The following is a 19,628-nucleotide window of genomic DNA, read 5'->3' as shown; positions in this document are numbered from 1 at the left end:
TTTGTTTTGTTTGTTTTTTGCATGGCATTGCTTTTGGACGAAATGAGATTGTCGCTTATCGTGGAAAAATCGCCAAGGTTCGGACAAGAGTACTATACTACGTACAGTCCTATACTTAATGAGTAGCCTAGTCAGGTCTGTGATGTCTGGGGCGCCGCAGTAAGTAGTTAAGCAGTAGTCAAGTTTCCTTTGTTTTATCAAATTTTATAGTGGTCGTCAAATGCAGTCCGGCTTAAGTGCGCAAGTCATAATATGAGCCGCGTTGCGACGTTCCTTCCCATAAGTTCCTCTCCTGAGATCTAGTTCAAAATAGCTATGCACATGGAAACATGAAAAATGCTGCTGTTTTAATATTTTACAGTAATACCTATAACAAAATATAACTCATTTTACCGCGTATACAGGCCGTTAAATAACAGTCGTAAAAACAACGGCGATGAAATAATCCTCTTCTAGACGCAAAGTATTTTCAATAACGTGGTGGTTACCCTCTTAGTGAACCAATATGCCTAAAAAACTACATCCTCGACGAAATGTTTTTCGTCTCCTTGTCTGTGGCCCGTAGGAACCAGAATCAACGGATTCCCTTTGCAGCGAGATCTTCTTTGACTCGTCGAAGATAATGTGGGTCGGGGTAACCAAAGCTGTAGGAGGTAAACGAAGATTGTTACATTAATCAACACAATAATAAATGTAGGGAAGCTAGTAAGTGCTCTTCTTTATTTATCATTTTATTGTCGTTGACCTGGGGTTAGAAGAGTGCATGTGTAATCCCCAATAGCAATTTAGTATTTCAATTTAAAGCAACAACAAACGAAAATAGCGTGAACAAAGGAATTAAAAGACAAAGAAATCAAGGACCACATCATTCAAATCACAGTTGAAAATAGAATTACACACCAAAATGAATGAGCAATAAAGTAGTAAGACTTCATACCCATGGGCTCCTCCGTGCATGTTGGTCTTATGATGTATATCATTCCACGTTATTTGATTCGAAAGTCCTGTTGTTATCGAGGTCCCAACAGTAAACACCAGGCGTGCATTAAAAGCTCTGTGTAATAGCTGCAGGACTTCTCTGCCCTCGTTGTTATCAGGGAGATAAGCAGTACGACGTGTGCCACTGTAATGTTGACCGGGATTCGGATGTTCTGGACCTTGAATTCCAGATGGAAAGGAATATTGAATGCAGATTGTACCACACCCTGGCGATGAACGACATGAAAAATTGTATTACTTGGTCATTATCTAGGAATTACCACATTTAACCTGGTCAGGTATTCCTGCCAACAATCTTAGTTATTAGTTCAATTCCCGGAGATTTCAGCCCATTTCTAACGGCTATCGGTAAATTTTGCAGATTGAGATCTCACCAATCGGTTAAAAAGCGTTATTTCTCAGCAGACAATTAAATTTTAGACCAGTTGTCAGATATCAGTTAAACTCCGACATTCTATTCCAGGCGATTTCATAGCTTAGTTCCCAGAACCTTCCAACAGTAACTCAGGAAGGCGATGGGCTCGAACTTGTGAAGCCTAAGATTTAATCATATTAGCAAAACCAGAGTCAAAACGGAGAGAGAATGACTTACCAGAGTGACCTGGTAGACTAGATGGCATCGAGGACCAAGTCATCTGTCCAGGAGGTTGATTTCCCGTAACAATGCCCTGTGGCTCTTTACAAATGGGGCAGATGTTGAGTATACCCAGCGCTCTCTTCAAGCAATCTTCGCAGAAAACATGTCCACACTTTATAGTTCGAGGGTTTACCATGGTATCAAGACATATCGGACATCTATGATACAAAGTCGCCTCTGCTGAAGAAAATTGGAACAACACCTACTTACAGTCTTAATCATAATCTGCAAACAGAGGGAGGTGAATCTCAATATGGCATGAGAGAGCCCGACTGTTTGCCGAATGCTGTTGTATCTTTTTCCTCGAATGAAATGAAAACTGCTCTCAAAGAATGAGGGTGGTAAAGGGGCGGTATAGATCACGTTTCACGGAAAATAAAGCAGCCCTTTCACAATTAACGAAAAATACAACATTGGCATTTCACGCTTCACGGAAAATAAAAGAGAACGTTTTGGAAAATCACGGTTCACGACGACTATGGAAATCACGATTCACGAGGAAAAAATTAGTCATTTCACATTTCACGGCCAAAAAAAAGGGCCGATCACGAGTCACGAAAATACCCTTTACCACCCTCAAGAATGACAAGCTGTGTAATGCAGTGAATAAATTGCAACTACGTTGAAATCTCTTACCCTGTTATTGGTGTACCGGTAATGATTGGAAAATGTGCTGGAATAGGATAACTCAGCTGATTTGGAAATTATTTTTTTAAAATATCTCCCTCGACGATAATCGAGGTCAAGCAAAGAGCCCCGTCTAATTTAAATTCTACAGATGCAACCATAGATGAATAACTGCCCCGTAAGACCATGGCATTCGCCTAAATGAAACAGCTGTAACTTTTATTGCACCACAACCCTGGCTCACAATGTCCTCCATTGAACCTTCCATAACCTTAGGACATGCTACTGTAGTGTGGCAACTGACAAACCTTGTAATAAATCTAAAGCCCGAGGTAAAATTAAATCAACACCGAGGTGCGAGCCTGTACGGAACAGAAAAACTCGTGAGTCGCTAGTTAGCGTGTGACGCCAGTTTCAAGGGAACCTGGCGCCTAGTGCGCGGGAATATCAGAACACAAAAATTGATCATCATAGAATTGGTGGCTCCGTTCTTAAATGGTTGCCAAGGCAATATAAAATAATGGGTTCATTGGTTTGCACATCAAAATGAACACAAGGGGTAATTAAGGTACTATATAAAGGTACTGTAAATTCTAGTCAGAATATCTCGTTTTCAAACAAACATCCACAGATGGGGTGGCATCCAATGTATCCTCTACCCCAAAGCTGCATGAGCATCAGAGGGTTAATATTTTATGGTACAATTGTTTGCTCCTAGCAGATGGGGGTGGTACGTATGAGCTATGAATAGTGACCAGGCAAAATGTGAATGTCGTGGTAAGAAAACAACACAAGTAACAAACACGACCAAGCTCATGCAGATTCTATATCAATTCAACCCTCATTCCCTCTATCTGGAGTTTCAAATTCTCAGTGAGAGCTTTTCTTTTTAGTTGGCTTTTATTGGTCTTATTTTGAAGTACAAGTTGACAGCAGGTACATTAGTTTTTAAGTTTGTACTTGAAATTACTTGAAAAAAAAAATCATGATCTACTCAGAGTGTACCTGTCATTTTTTTCAAAACATGGGATTTTTTAAAAATAGACCACTTTCAATATATTGAAATTCAGCTTGCAGCCAGGCATAAAGGACAAAAACAAAGGAAACTGAATGACCAGGTCTATTCATTTCTTTTGCTTGTGTCCTCTAGGTCTCACAATCAAGCTGAATTTTAATATAATTATTGAAAGTGGCCTATTGGGGAATATATCAAAAGTCACCTATTGGGGAATATATTCCCCAGCCTGGGCATTCGCAGACCATGATGACTGAAGCCCTTAGACCAATCACGTGCAAGAAAAAATATTCAAGATGAATGAGAATCATTGATATTCAATAATCGATTGAACATGGCTTACTGCTCAATGCTGATTTGAAGAATATTTTTATTTCATTTTTTTTTTTCAATTTTAAACTCAAAAATTAGCGAAATTAATAAAGGATGTTTTGACATCATCGGATATCATTGCTATGTAAACATATAGGTTAGCTTTTGCATTATAATTAGATCTACAATTATGCGCATAAGGTGGCAAAGTACATTAAACGACAGGAAAACAAGAAAACGTGGCTATAATCAGGAAACTATGTTGATTAAACAAACAATTTTGCTCTGATTGAGTCTGTCACTGAGCAGACTTCTGGCTTTAGTCCTCAATATATAACATTTCATGTGTCAGGCAGTCAAGTTTACTTCTGTAGTACTCAATACTCAGTAGTTCAGGAAACTATGTTGATTAAACAAATAATTTTGCCCTGATTGAGTCTGTCTGAGTATTGACTTCTGGCTTTAGTCCTCTGATACATAACATTTCATGTATCAGGCAGTCAAGTTTACTCCTGTAGTAGTCAATACCCAGTAGTACACATAATGATAACTACTTTTTCTTGTTCTCTTGTCACTTAACGTGTTTTGCCACCTTATGCGCAAAATTGTAGATCTATTTATAATGCAAAAGCTAACCTACACATTTACTTGACAATGACATCTGATGATGTTGGAACGTCGTTTATTAATTTTGCTAATTTTTGTGTTAAAAATATTCCCTCAAGCTTGGATTATTTATTTTATTTTTAGCCCTTATTAACCAAGCAGGTCTGTATGGGAGAATCTTGACCGAGGTCATGAGTACAGACTGAACGCAGTGAGGTCTGTACACACGACCGAGATCAAGATTCTCCCATACAGACCGACTAAGCTCAGTTAATAACAAAGATGTTTATTATATGGCAAACAAGAACAGTTTAATTCGTTTAATGTAACTGGTTTTCACTAGCTGACATTTTGCATGCGAACGGCGATAAGCTGAACTTAATTCTGCCAAAGTTTGCTTGTCCTCTTTACTTTTTTTCCTCATCAGGCTCTTTGGCACTTTCATGAATAAATATTGTTAGAAGAAATTAGGCAATGATTTTGCATTTTAGTTTCCAACTTTTTAATTGCAAAACATTACCAGTCTAGATGCTGGTCTAGATTTTCCCATCAATATTGATTTCAGCCAATCAAATTTGTGAATCTGGTAGTTCCCAGTCCTTGTGAGACAGAGCCATATAATAATTATTTGCAATCCAAAACAAAAAAAAAACAAAAACAAAAACAAAGAAATTACAATTATTAGTATGCAAATATTAGAAAAAAATGGCGAGGGGGCCTAATAGAAACCACTGAACTTAGGTTCCCTCATAAGAAATCCACGATGACATCGAACACGCAGTCGCCTCAAGTTTACTTTTCATACACACTCACCAATGCAACAGGGTGGTCTTTAAGTTTCAAGGTGACAATCAAACTTCTTCTAACTTTCTAATGTTCACCATATTATAAACATTTTCAAGAATTGCCTGCAGGTAGTATCTTTGGCAATCTTAGCTTTAGTATTCTTAATATTTCTGGCTTCTTCAATCTCTGCACATGACCATGTGTACAAATTTTGTTCCAAAAGAGATGACATAGGAAATCATAACACAGCTGGCTTAACTGGCACGGTTCATTGAGCTTTACCATTTGAACAACATAAGTGAAGCCAGTTAATTGTTATCTCGGTGAATGCTCGAAGTCTCTTCTTGTCGCCATTTTATTGTTCTCGAAAACCAAGCAAACATCATATCAACAGAACTCATTACTGAGTGTTTAATCGTAATTTAGATTACCTCAAACTAAACTAATTACATTTAGCTAGCACGCTTTTGTACCAGCGAACAAGTCGACGAAGTGGCCGGAATTAAAAAGCGAAAGTGAATGACTTAGTCGAAGATATCAGGCAAGTCAATCCGCTGCGACTTTTTATAGCATTTCATAGAAATATCGAAGCTTTCCACTCGAAAATTGTTCCCCTTATTCTGTCGATCTCATGACTTTCTTTGAAATTCAAAATAACGCCCGTACTAGCGCAGATTTTAACCTAAAGGCAACCAGCACATCAACACATCACAACCTAGCAATGGCTGTTCCTTCATTTCAGTATGGCGCGTTTGATTACATTCTCGTAGAGCCTTTCTTGGCTCTACTATTTTATTAAAATTCAACTTACCTTGTCGTGTGCCCATCATATTCCTGAAAAATCTAAAAGTCTGTCATCGCTGATGCTGCGACACAAATTGACTTTAGTCGGCGCCAAAGCGGAAGTCGAATACCGGGAACCAGTGTCTGGTTTCTCGGAAATCGCGTGTGTTCTCGCGACCGTAGAGAAAATTATATCATGGATCGGATCACCAGATCGGATATGGATCGCATCGTCAAAATACAAGAACATGCAATCTCCAAATCAGAAATCAATCCATCGATTTGTTTGTTTACCCTCCCACCAAGAACCTTAAGTCTTCAGAGTAATTACAGTAATAGTCAGGAGCCATAATCGGGGACGGAGACCGTAAGCGCGCGCCATTTCTAGTATTGGGGCTGTCCAGGGGCGGGGCAGAAGACTCCTGAAATTTTCGTATAGGCATCATCCAACAAAAAATGACGTCACATCCGGTTTAAACTGCGCTTCGCGGCTCGTTTCACAAAGCGAGAAAATGGCGTTTCGATTACTCGTGGTTTCCCTCTATTTGTAAACCATCAGTTTCGTTTCATTTTATATTGAGTATGGAAGGATGTTGCAGACACATTACTTCGACTTTTGAAGCAAAAATTTCGGGAAAAGAGAAAAGTTTATTATTGTTTTGAAGCAAAATAACGGAGAGCCTTCCGTCATCGTCGGGCGAATTTTACACATTTGTAAAACTGGTGTTGTTCCGACTTTTGGTTCTTGTTGTTCGTGATTTAGTGATAACAATAAGTGCAATAGCCTATAATGTTAACAACAACCTGGATGAAGTATTGCTGACCATAGTTTGCACTGTGTACTACGGGAACATGATTAACAGAAGCCGTTTAGCTCCGAAAGTCGCTGTCACCAGAACTTTTGTTACTCTTGGCTCACGTGTATTGGTAGAAGAGACAAGCTGGATCGCATGCTGAAGGTCAGTATCCCACATTCCTACATCTCTCGTTGAAGATTGTTGTTTTCAGTAAGATACAGTACATATGTATCGGTAGTTTGGGGTCATCAGTCTCTTTCTCTTTGGTGAGTGCTTTTAAAACGCCCAGTAAAAACTTGATTCACGGCATGGAAACTTATGCCTCGCTGGATCGAAATTCGAGCAAGATTTTTGAGTTCTAGTCCTCTTTAAAAGTAATTAAATCAATTATTCAAATCCAAGCCATCAGAGGGAATCTGCCATTGAAGCTGCCCTAAGTTAAGGTCCTGTTCATGGACCTTCCCCTTTGAAAATCGTGGGGGTGTTCTTTGAGGCAACACAGGTCCCATTTGTATGGTCTCGGGTACCCGGGATAACCCTCCCCCTGAGGCAACTTTATCAAGTGTTTGTATGAGAAAATGTAGCCCATGTAGGCCGAGTAAAAGTTGACCCTGCATGATTATTCGTAACTCCTATTGAATAATCAAATGTGCAACTATCCCTCTTTGTTTAAGTTTCCCTCACTCATTTGATCAGAGTGGGTTGGGCTGAGTTAATTTTCTCTTCTTTGATACAAATTGCTGCTTTAAATCTTAAATCTAGGCATTACGTGACACTCGCCATGCTGAGAGTTGTTCCAGTTAGGCGAGCCAAAGTGTTTATGTATACTCAAAGAAAAGTTGTTGGTTACTTTAGCTGCCAAGGCGAGTCAACTTGCCCACCTGAATTGTCTCACCCCCAAGTCTGGTTCGTCATCCTTGTGTAAACGGTTGGTTGAATTTTGCAAAGAAATAAGTGAAAAGTTAGCTCTGCCAGGGTAACTCGGGGAAAGGGTTGTCTCTGGTACACAAGAGCCATTCTATTTTATTTCCATTTTCCCTCTTCCTCTTCCAACTGATTATGCAAAATATACTGTCCAAACTCTTTATGGGTACTGGTGTTTGAGAGTGTGGAATGTACCTCACCATAGAGCCACCCCCGTTAACACAGCCACCTAGTTATTATGGCCACTCTATTCTGGCTCAAACAAAATCTCAGTCAGTCATTTTCTTATTTATTAATTATACAGTCAGATTTTTGAGACCTGTTGGTGACCAGATTAACAGAATTCTGGCACATTGTAGGAGTAATTTATATACAATTTACAGCAAGCAACAGGCATCATTTTGTTAGTGAAGTCCCATGCATATATGTAACTCTTGATTATTTTGAGATTTTATCTTTATTATGTCATCAAGGCAATAATATTTTGATTCCTGCTCCAGCGGTAGGGGTGGGGGAACTCTCCTCTATGTGCTATATACAGCTGTACAGCCCCAAAGGGTATGGTTATTCAGCCGTTTTGGTCATAAATACTCTAGGGTAAGGCTTTTGCCCTCTAGTCTTTAATTTGTTATGTTTTTTAGAATAAGCTACCTCAATTTTCATCATTATTGATAAGACCATCAACAAAAGTCCTTCAAAACTTATGTTTAGGGCAACTGTAGCAGTCGCAACAGTCACAAATGGGGTAGGGAAAATCACAGATTATGGTCATAAATAGGTTAAGAGTTTAACTTTTGTGAAGAGGGCTGCACTGACCCCCACCCAATTTTTCTGGGATGTACAAAACACATTTTCTTAGCAGTTACTACAGTCTTGCTTTAGTAAATCAAAATAGTACTTGCTGCCAGGTACTTTATAAATTAAAGTATAACCCCTCCAGAAGCCTTCACAAAGTACATGTAATATCTGGTGCTAACAATTTTTTTTTGCGGCTGATTAAAATTTGGTATTAAATTGTACTGAACTGGTGCAGATTTAATATACATGATATTTTGTCACACTTAGTTCACTTATTTTAAGACTACTCAGCAGCAACTAGTACCTCTTGTATGACCATGCAGTAACAGTATATTCCAAACAAAAAAAAAGTACATGTATATGTATTACTATCCTGCCTGGAAGAGTGTGTAGAGAGAGCACACAGTGCAGTGCCCTACTGTATGCCTTTTGTTAGGTATAATAATCTTAAATTTAGAAGACTCATATTGATCTTAGAATTCACAAAAAAGTTGATTTCTTGGCAACTCTCCTTTAGCTGTGTCACTTCATAATAAATTAGCAGTTTGGTATGTTGTGGCATAGAACTTTAATTAATTAAGTTATCACACTGGTATCACAGAGGTCATGGGTTAGAATCCAGTTCACACCTAATTTTTTTCAGGCTATAATTTCACCTTTGCTTAAGTTGTGTATAGTACGTTGCACTGATCAATCATGTCTTTATAAGTTGATCAATGTATATATATGTCCCACTGACTTATACTTCAACATTTTATCTTAAAGTTTGTTTATTTGTTTTATTGTGTGGTTCTAGAAAATGTCCATACCCACCCCAAGGAGATTACTGGAAATTCCAGGGATGGGGAGGGTCTCAAAAGCCAAACTTTTTAAAGAAATTAAAGTATTAATAAAAATTGGAATTTCCATAGGGAGGGATGGGGAGATCTCTGTTTAATAAATACATAAATAATATGTACAGACCCATTATCTGATGTGAAGACTGTGCAATATATCCTGGCCAACGAGTTGCCAAGGTGTAGCATCCTTGTTATCAATTTCAAGTACCAAATCAAAGAAGATCAGCATGTTAGATGGGAGAGGGGAAGTTTTCAAAATATCATAAACTAAAAATATATATATTTTCCAAACTCAATCATGTTAGTAGTGTTAGTGTCTATTTATTTATTTATTTATTTATTTATTTATTTATTTATTTATTTATTTATTTATTAATGAATACCTGTGAAGAGATAGTCATACATTCTTGCAAATATTCTGGGAGTCTCCCACATACCATTTAGATCATCCAGTCCCCCAGGAAAGTTATGAAATTTATTGTCCAAGTAAACTACTGAACCATGGGCTCCAGTGGGGACAGTGCTATTACGATGCAATTTGCAGATGTGCTACATAATATGAGCTTAACAGTTTTGTTACCATGGCAACAGACTGCATTTCAGACCTTCCCTGATATTCTAGGCTTTTCTGGCCACCTCATGGTCTTGATTAATGTTTTTCAAGCTGAAAATCACTGCATTATTGAAATTGGGTTAGAGGGAACTGGAAAAGATTGAGTTGCCAATTGGGAACATATTTTTATAGCTATATTAGTGTGTTGCCTGTAGAACTATAAGGCTACCAAGTTTCAATGATCTCTGCTGTATATATGGTCTGCACTTGATGTAATATTGGGTTTGGTGTATGACATCATCAGTCCTCTCATTTGCATATATTTTACACATTTTAAACTTAAATATCTCCAGAATTAATGCAAATATTTGTTAAGGTAAACAGCATTTGTAATCTATAGTGGAATTCTATTTGATACTCCTAAAAATTCTGAATCAAGGGGTAAACATTTGATGATAGTAGCATGCCAAATCATTGAGGTGAATTTATGCTGCTGACATTTACATGTACTGTAAGGTGTTGAAGAGAATTTTGCAGGGGAATTTGGTGTGTTTATTGAATTGCCAGAGGTTGGTTGGCTGGTTTTGTTGGTGGCAAAAGCAAAACTGGCAATATTCTCACTTACCTGTGTTTCTAAAGTCATGTTTTTAGGGGTATTCTACAAAGTTTTAAATGGAAAGGTCTTATCTCAAGGTCCATTACCCCTTACCCTTTTGTATACATTTGTACCATTTTGATAGAAATGGCACCTCTTTTGTCGACCTTACATTGCAAAAGGGTTAATGTACCCCTTTAACAAACCTATTTAAGAATACTGCATCCCTTTTCTATTCCCTTGGAAAAAAGTTAATAAATAATATTATAGAATCTCTTCATTCTGGCTGAGGAGAGTAAATGAGAGCTTTTCAACAACATTTTAGAACCAGAAGAATGGAATCCCTAAATGACAGATTTTCCTACCCTTTCATACACCTCAACTTGTGAAATCCCTATCATTAATTTTATACCTGAAGCCTGAAATAGGTACTCATCGTAAGCTGACCCACCCCATATAGTTCATTACAGAGAGCCTTCCCACATACACAAATCAGGAACTCTTGACAAGTACTGTAAGTAGATGCTGGCTTTAAGACTGGTCTGAGCCAGCTTCTTCAGTTTTTTAGCACAAACTTGTTGCTCTCTGTCAATTTCTAGTACAAAACCTTTTCTTTGCTGATCTGGTCCAAGTTCACAGACACTAGCATCACTCTCACGACACTGACTCTATCACTGTCACTCACAGTCTGATTCTTCAGTTTCACTGCACCATGCTTCATCATCACCCATCATTGTTAGACATGAGTTCATTAGCTTGTAAAATTCATCAGCCTGGCAGTGTCATTGTTGCTATTGCCTGTTCCCAGACTTCCTTTTATGGCTAGGTGTAGGGGCATGAAATTTCACTACTGTTTACAAACAATTTGTTTAGATGGCATATTGAAAGTGATGAATTACTGAAAATTGTCAGTATTGCTAGTGTTCTCTCGTTTCCTTAGGGATTGAAATATCTTGATGTAAGATTACAAAGAGAAAGCACACTGAAATATAATGCACAACTTTTTAGTATCCTTTCAAAATGGGTTGCCAATATGACAGGGATTAATAGATGAGGAACTTAGTCTGCAAACAGGGCAAATGAGAGGGTTTGAAGAAATTAAAGGTGCATGCTTGACCTCAGTTGGGGGGGGGGGGTATTGGAACTTAGCGCTGCTGACGTCAAACACTGTTGAAACGGAAAAATAAATTTGATTATAAATGAGAGACAACCACGACATGTCCAAATTACTTAATCGCCGTTAAAACTAATCCTCTTGCTTTTTTTTAAGGGGTTCACGGCCTGCCTGTAACGAAGCGTTTATCAATTAAGGGATTGCTTAGGGAAAACATATCTTGTTTAAGGTTCTTAACCAATCGTAACATATTTTGTGGCATCAGTTTGAGTCATGAGCAAACACACGAGTTTGTGTTAGTGTCGATCGGCAAGAAAGTTATGCAAAGCGCGTTATGTGTGTGGGTCTATTCTTGCAGTGATACGATTAACAGCACTCAAGTACTCTCGAGTGTTTGGCAACAGTAAATTTTAAAAAAGGCGCTTCTGTTAATAAGGTTCCCCCATGTCTAGAAACCTGTCATTGTGCATTTTTCTTAGTGTAATGCCTACCTAAGAGAATAGGATATTTGAATTGAGTGCAACTTACCTAGAATTCATCATCTCCACACAAACGATGACTCCTGTGGAATTCAGCGAGGAAGAAATGGCGACATTTCGTAAAAAACACGCCTTCAAAACAGCGTGTTTTTGAATAAATAATTACCCTGTCCTTCAAACAAACTGATATGACGAGGAAGAAGACAAAATTTTGTTTATCGTGGCCAAATAAAACGTTAAAAATATCCGGCCGATTGCAAAATATTACCATTGTACTTACTGAGAGAACGATTATGCCATGTTCAAATTTGATTTTGCCGCTCAGCGCTCTTTTTTACCGGATGTGACGTCATTTTTTGTTGGATGATTCAGATACACAAAAAGTGCCAGGCGTCGCAGAGTGTTCTCCCCCGCCCCTGGGGCTGTCCCTCTGATATGGGACAATTTTACTATTTTTAGAACAAATTGCGCCGTCGCCTGCGGCACACGCGTGTACATGCTGCGAGGATTTTTGCGGATATCGCGCAGGGGAAATGGCGGCCGATATTCCCGAAATTTTTTTATGGTTTTGGCCCACAACTCAACGCGTTTATGTCTATTGGAATTTTGCTTAAGGTAGTAGATACCCGCAAAATCATAAAAAAGTTATCATTCTGAAAGAAACTTATTTGCAGCTACAAACCCTCCCCAATATCTAAATTTTTTATGTCTGAGCTTATTTTTTGCTTTTCTTATCCTGCGCACTTTAAAAATAATAAAATCTAAAGGGCCCTCAATTGTATATTTTTTGTTTATTTCTCGTTTCTATGGTAACCAGCTAGCATACGCGTTGTTTTTTGTCAATTTTCGAGGTCAAAACGCACCCCGAAAGACCCAAACCCGATTTCGTTGTTCCAGAGACGCCTGGGACTTCTTTGTATACCGTGAGGAGACTGGAACCAAGTTTACACGAAGCGTGAAGCTTTCCGAAACGTGGAACTCAATATTTCGAAAGTGTGAAAATATATTTAGCTTTCTCTCGCCTTGAAGACAGTTTTTGCTCGCTTTTTCGAAGAATTTCGCTTAGAAATGCCAAGAACTAAATTTCGATCGCTTAGAAGATCGGTTACGCGGGGAAAACGTTCACGGAAACCTAAAGACGAACCTAACTCGAAGAAAGAGAAAACTCCCTCCGCGAAGAAGCTTCGCTTGGAAGATGACATTTCGTCTCAGGCATCGAGCAAGGAGTCCTACAACAGGCCAAATGGATATCGATTCCAGGATGTCGACATTCTAAGGCGAGTTATTTTAGCCTGTGCTGTTTGTAAAGAGTGCTTTCAAGGAACTTTGCAACTGTTTGAAGAGGTTAGTGGTTGTGGCTTGGCGAGAACTCTCGTGTTGCAATGCTCAAACAATGATTGCAAAACTTTCACGGAGCTTCCAACATCTGAGAGGATTATTCGAAGGAAATCCCATTTCTATGATGTGAATAGAAGATCAGCTTCTATTCACATTTGGAACCACTATGCCTCAACTGAAGACACTCCACTTCATGACTACTGTCCTGAAGGGCCTGATTCATGGTGCAAATGGCAGTGTGATCAGGTAAATGGCACCAACACATTCAGCCCAAAGAATGTGGCCCCTGCTGTGATGCAAGAGATTCTTCCCACATTTGAGGCTTTGTGGGACAGAAACCTTCTCCAAAGTGTATTGGAAGGCCTCTCACAGAACAACAATGAGGCCCTAAATCACCTTGTTTGGGACATCAGTCCAAAAAAACTCTTTGCTGGTCCTGAGACAGTGTTGACAGCTTGCGCTATTGCTGTTTGCCTCTTCAATGGGGTGCTAGAGCAGTCCAAACAATGCTAAGAGGGCTCAACCTGGCGGTTGGAGAGCACTGCAAGTCTGGTCTGACAGCCATTGATAAACAGAGACTCTGTGCACCTGCAGAAAAGTCCTCAGAGGCAACAAAACAACAGTACCAAATTCGTCGCAGTCAGTGAAAAAGCCACAGTGAAAGGAATGAGGAGGAGAAGGGGCCAACATATGAGCCTGGGGCTTTTGGACTTTAATTTTTCACTTCGAACATTATTTAGATACTTTTTTATTAAGGTCTAAATAACATTTACCTGCTGAGAATGTCTCAAATGTATTTCATTATTCAAAAATGTAGTAAAATCTGGGGATGAAAAAGTTACGTTTTTTGAGGTTATGCAATTTAGGGGCAGGTCGTTTGAGAGAACGAATTGTCCAATCCTCACCAAAGTTGGCAGGGGTGTGTATTTTTGCCTGTAGAATGCAATGATGTAGTTTTTGAAGCCATACAGGTGAAACATAGATCATTAAATGAGTGCCAAACTGGAAAAAAGTTTTCTTTTATGTTTGCTTGTTGCCATGGAAACAGAACCCCCCCAGAAGCTGGTGAAAAGTAGGTCATTGCATTCTACCATGTCTCCTGCATTTGCAACGAAAATTCGGCCCAATTAGGACAGGTTTTGAAGGAGATTGACCTGCCCCAAAATTGTAGCTATTTCACAGTAGGGGTCCTAGTCAACACCCCTTAGCTCGGCCAGGATTTGACGAAACCTCTTAAAACTTATTGCCACAGGTAGCTGAAGACTTAAAGTCTTAATGTAGCATAAGTTATGATTAAATATGGTTTTCAGTGGTCATACTTTCTGGACTCCAGTTTTGACAAAATTTGGCCATTTTTGCGGGTATCTACTACCTTAAGTATTTTCGTCGTAAGCTGCTCCAGTTTGAGTGAAGTAAGACAGTGTCGAGTTTAGGTATGTCCCGCTTTAAGCTTAAGCTTATATCACTGACTAAGTTGTGTTCCACTGCTTCTTTTACAACAGCTGTACATTACTCCACACTAAATTTCACATATGTTGAAGATAAACAGCTTTTCCATAACACAGCAACAAAAAATAAAAAAATAATAAAAAAAATAGTTGGATATATGTAGTAAATAAACCCCTTCAGGCGGCTGGTATGTCGGCTGATAATGTCCGCGGCTGAGAGATTGTCCGAAAATGAATATTCGGCCTCATCAACTCAGTATCGCCTCATAGAAATCTCGAGCTCATAATCTAATTGTTAATTAGCAAGAGAAGATCTTGCAAAGTACCTTGCTCTTTTCTTGCTTTGAGCTATTAATTTCCATGCTATCTAGAACTCTAAGTTCAAAAGTGTAATTGGTTAGATAAAATAGATATTCAAAGTCATTGTAATTCCATTCTAATATTTCAATTCACTACACGCGCTTCCTATATTTCGCTTGGCGGCGTTTTTGCACTACCCAAGACAATTCATGTTTTTAGCACGATTTCTAAGGCGTATTATTTGTTTCATTGTGTACTTAGTTCCGATGAAGTTATGAAATAAAGTTCAAGTTCAATTCCAGTTCCATTCAGCATACATGTTTGCATCGCTGACCTAAGGGGGTTTTTACCCACAGTCGATCTTTCTACTTTGGTCACCTGCATAAGAATATGGCCATGGTGGATCCACATCCATCGCCTCTTCGTGATGTCTTGACTCATGTAATTATCTAGTTACCTTATAGTTTCCAAATTCCCTCTTTATTTCTATCTCCTCCTTTTTAAGAAATTCCAGGGCTGCTTCCAAGTCGTGTTCTTCTCCATACACCTCCCAGTGCTTTTGGTCCCTTGTGAGCTCCGCAAAAACTGGAAACGTTTTACTCATTTCAAGAAGTTTTTTTCGCGCAAGGACAACATTTTTTTCACTTTTCAGGGAGAAACGTTCCATCTTCATTACCCGAGTCATCTGTTGGTACAAGTAAACGAACAGCTCACAAGCCTTGTCGTACCCTTCAGTGCTGCAGCCATATCTTGGTATCAGAGAGATTTTACCATTGGCCTCTCTTGATACCTCCACATGGTACTCAGCCTCGATACTGTTCAGTTCAGTTTTGTGTGCCTTAACAAAAACTTTCACAAACTTGGGCTCGACCTCAAAGCATTGATGTTGACTCAGATTGACTTCTGCAAGAAAAAAAACAATGTTTATATACAAGAAAAGAATACGGTAGTCATTCGTGGCTTAGTAAAGGTTGGTTTCCAGACTCACTGTGACGGTTTTTTTAGTTTTCTTTCGTTCTGTTATCTTTGCATGTGACTTTTTTTGGTGTTTTTCTTTTTAAGATGGATTCCGCTCAAAGCTTGAGCAATAAGTGCAAAAATTGTTTACTTAAAGTCTACTCATAGCACGGTGACTTTTGGCTTTAGTTCATTTCTCTTAGTGACCCCGCGGTTAAATTCTCAAACATTCTCGAGAAAGTTAACGTCAAACCTCGTAAGAATGCTTAAAGCGTGTGTTATTGTGTTTTAAACTGACAAGAAAACGTCAGTTTTAATTGAAATATAGATAACTTCAAGTTTAATTTTCTCTCGCGGGGTCAGCTTGAGAGCCAAAGCCTCGATAAATTAACTCTATTCAAAATATTACCATGCCATGGGGTTTTTTTGGTAACTTGATTTTTGCCATTATTGCTCGGATATTCTGCGGAAATCATCTTAAATGCTAATTATATCACTCAAGATACTGACCAGGTATGTCGTACTTCCGGTTCAGTAGGATTTTGCTGGTTTAGAGAGCCATGGCTCGTATTTTGGCCAGACATAGTCGTGCGTAAAATATGAACCATGGCTCCACCATTGACTCGTCGCAGACCGCGGAAACAGGAAGCACCAACGATAAACGCACGTACGTGCGTGCGTATCTCCGAAAATCCAGAAAAATAGATTTTTTATCGATATTGGCGAAAGGCGTCAAATCATTTAATCGGTTAGCTTAGCTACCGCTAGTCTCTCCTAAAAATCTATTATCAATTATCCTAAAGATTGACAAATAAACAACATATGTTATTAAACACTCAACGTCTCACCACGTTTAGATTTATAAAACTGTTCCTTGGAAAACGTGGAGAAAATTTTTCTGAGAACTTCCTCAGGGACACACACCCAAACCCTCCTAGCGGCTTATACCTTCAACGCTTGACTTCCTTTTCCTTCGCCGCGTACTCCATGAAAAATGTACACTACACCCCTGCGAAGCGTATCAAAAGCGTACGAACATGCAGTTTGCGTTACTTATATTGGGTTTCGACAAAACGCTGACCCCTGCTGACGCCCTATTGCTGGTTTTCAGTGTCACGCAATTCAAAATAGATCAAAATAAAAATCAAAACCGGTCAATAGATAAAGTCCAGAATCTGGGAAATGAAAGAAGGTAAATATGCAAAGACTCTCTCGCCAAAATTCTGGTCACAGCAATTTTTCTTACGCGAGATATGCAGAGAAATTTTTTACTCAAATTTATAGAGATTTGTATGGAGACGTCATGCTGGTGCCCATCCTTATGGGCACCAACATGGCGGCCGGAAACCAACAGAAACATCTGTCACTGAGTTTTGCTACAAAAGCGTGAATTTATCCCTCGAGGAACTCTAAAACATTAAAATAATACTTTTTCTAAGACATGAACTGTTCAGATAGCCAAGTTCCCCGAAATAAGTCACTTTTTTAACCATCATGACAGCTCTCTTGGCCGTCATGTAAATGCCGCGTCACGCAGAAGCTTATAAATTCAAGCGTAGTGTATCACAATCAAAAATCAAAAATGTAAGCAAAACTGACTTCTTGACGGTCAAACTCGACTTTTTGTCATGAAAAATGGATTTATTTGACATCAAACTAAGGCTAGGAGTATCAAGAAGTCAGAGAAAACAGTTCAGAGTACCCCAAGTTCAGATAGCGATGTAACCATTTTCCCTATAAAGGCCTCTTGAGATATCATTCACCGTAATTTGATCCAGTGCACTGTATGTTGAAAACGTTTGTTTGTTTAGCACGCACACTTGACATGGATTTTCTTTTGGTTGTTTGCAGGGTAACAAGGATCCGTATATACATGTTATTTGCCGGTTGGGAGGTCTGTATAGTGAAAAACTGTGACCGTGGCTTGAGGTCACAGTTTTTCACCGTACGGACCGACCCTAAGCCGGCAAATAAAATATTTAACTATTTTTTCCCGCCATAAATTGGCTTACAAGTGGGTTTGTTTACGCAACTTTGTCACTGAATTAGCTTACGTGCCGTCTAGTCTAGAAACCATTCAAAAATGGTTTTAAAAAAAAATCTATCGAGCTAGTAACTCAGACACTACACAAAGAAAGATGTATTAAGGAACAGATTTATTTCAAGTACTTTATGTTAGCTGCATTCAGTTCACCAGTTAAGTTCTCCCAAATTGCTTTTCCGGTGTGAAATTTGAAGTTGTGCGACAAAAACCAATTCCTGTCAGTCGTTAAAAATCACTCGAAATCAGACTTTTCCAGCGTAAATTGAGTAGCAGAAAGCGAGGAAATTCGTGAAGTGTATTCCGTTGAAATTTTCTTAAATACAGCAACGATCAGAGAGGTAAACTCAACTGTAATTGACTCTTTTTTTGCTTAAAACTGTTCGGCAAGACAAACACGGGACTACGCGCCATTACAGCGCCGAGCTACAATTCTCACAACTTCAAACACTCAATTGAATTTACTTACAGTGACTTTCCTTGCCATTTAAAAGTGAATGGTGATAAACTTGCGTCGATGGAGGTGTGAAAAAGGCAAAGGCCGCTAACTTTTGGGAGCGAAATTTAAGAGCGGTCCGTAACTTGGGGTCCCGATGGGAAAATCCAGACCACTGGAGCGAGCGCGCGATCAGCCAAACAGATTCAAGGATTTAGGATTCCGGACTGCTGAGAAGCTGTAGAAAAAAACAATGTGAATTATTTTTGCGTGAAACTTTAGTTCGGTGGTTGAACTTTAAAAAAAGTCCGGGGCGCCCAGGCGGATGTATATGGAGAAGACGACGATGAAACTGAAACTCGCTGAAATCGTGTTAAAACGGCCCCAAAACGGCACGGAAACAAAAGTAAGACACAGAAGAGTCGAAGTAAATCGTTTTTTATACAATTCCCATATTTTAAAATGTTACATACGATATTTACATTCCCGTACAAACTGTTACATTTACGCTGTTAGGCAATGAATAATCATGTTCACTGCTCCCAACCACCCAAGGAGCTTGGGATACCTGTTTAAAAATCGGACCTGAAGTTGAGGCTTCTTCCTTGATTTGTCCGGATGTTCGCGGCATTTCGCGGGGGTTGATTGTGTGATTTCTACCCTTGTTTTATCACGATAAGTGTATAATTTTGTGATTCGGCTTGTTCCCTTTATATTTTAATGTTTTCTAGTTAATTTGTTGTGTTTAATGTGCATGCGCATTAAACAACAATATTGAAAATGGTTCCGTGTTAAACCATCCCGAGTGTAAAACTTTGGAGGTCCCATGGGATTTCCCGAAGAAATGAATCGTCACGAGTGTTAATTATCTCGTATTGCCATCGTATTAAATCGGGAACGTCTAACACCAAGTACATGGACGCAATGGCGACCAAATGCTGGTTCACGTCGTTCGTGAGCATGGGAAGAATAGTTCGAGTAACTTGTCGTTTGAGCGTTTAAGTAAAGGCGGCCATATTGCTACAACTTGCTCGGCCTATCGTTACATGTTGCGTTGTCGTTGTCGTTTTTTTTTCTATTTCGAATAATTTGGACAGCTTTCCGTCACGAGTTGGTTTCCAATTTTCAAGGTAAGCTTAAGTTATTTTCCGTTTCTCAGTCGCTCTGTCGTTTTCTTATTTTCTTCGAAAGTACTACACAGCCGTTGAGAATTTAAGTTTACGTACCCACAAATGCCTTACTCC

General features: G+C 39.0%; 1 protein-coding gene and 1 pseudogene across 2 annotated transcripts; one reads left to right on the top strand and one right to left on the bottom strand.

Moving 5' to 3' along the window:
• Window positions 1–22: 22 nt before the first annotated feature.
• Window positions 23–10,253, bottom strand: LOC145466384 (E3 ubiquitin-protein ligase DTX3L-like). Of its 2 annotated transcripts, XM_081450104.1 has the most exons (4): window positions 5,794–10,253; window positions 1,592–1,816; window positions 938–1,205; window positions 23–644 (listed from the first exon to the last, which is right to left on the bottom strand). In XM_081450104.1, the coding sequence occupies exons 1-4, from the start codon at window positions 5,810–5,812 to the stop codon at window positions 575–577; spliced, it is 582 nt and encodes a 193-aa protein (XP_081306230.1). In that variant the 5' UTR covers window positions 5,813–10,253; the 3' UTR covers window positions 23–574. The 2 variants fall into 2 exon arrangements, with proteins under 2 accessions (XP_081306230.1, XP_081306229.1); XM_081450103.1 differs by having other exon boundaries at window positions 23–1,205.
• Window positions 10,254–12,475: 2,222 nt separating this feature from the next.
• LOC145466372 (uncharacterized) lies at window positions 12,476–14,581 on the top strand (annotated as a pseudogene).
• The last annotated feature ends 5,047 nt before the right edge of the window (window positions 14,582–19,628 follow it).

This window comes from Orbicella franksi, chromosome 13 (genome assembly GCF_964199315.1).
Source record: "Orbicella franksi chromosome 13, jaOrbFran1.1, whole genome shotgun sequence".
Classification (NCBI taxonomy): Eukaryota; Metazoa; Cnidaria; class Anthozoa; order Scleractinia; family Merulinidae; genus Orbicella; species Orbicella franksi.
This window is presented reverse-complemented; position numbering and strand designations above follow the sequence as displayed.

Coding starts and splice junctions, on each gene's coding strand:
- LOC145466384 (XM_081450103.1), bottom strand. Junction 1,206..1,591: donor TAGTCTACCAGGTCACTCTG/GTAAGTCATTCT, acceptor GTTCATCGCCAG/GGTGTGGTACAATCTGCATT.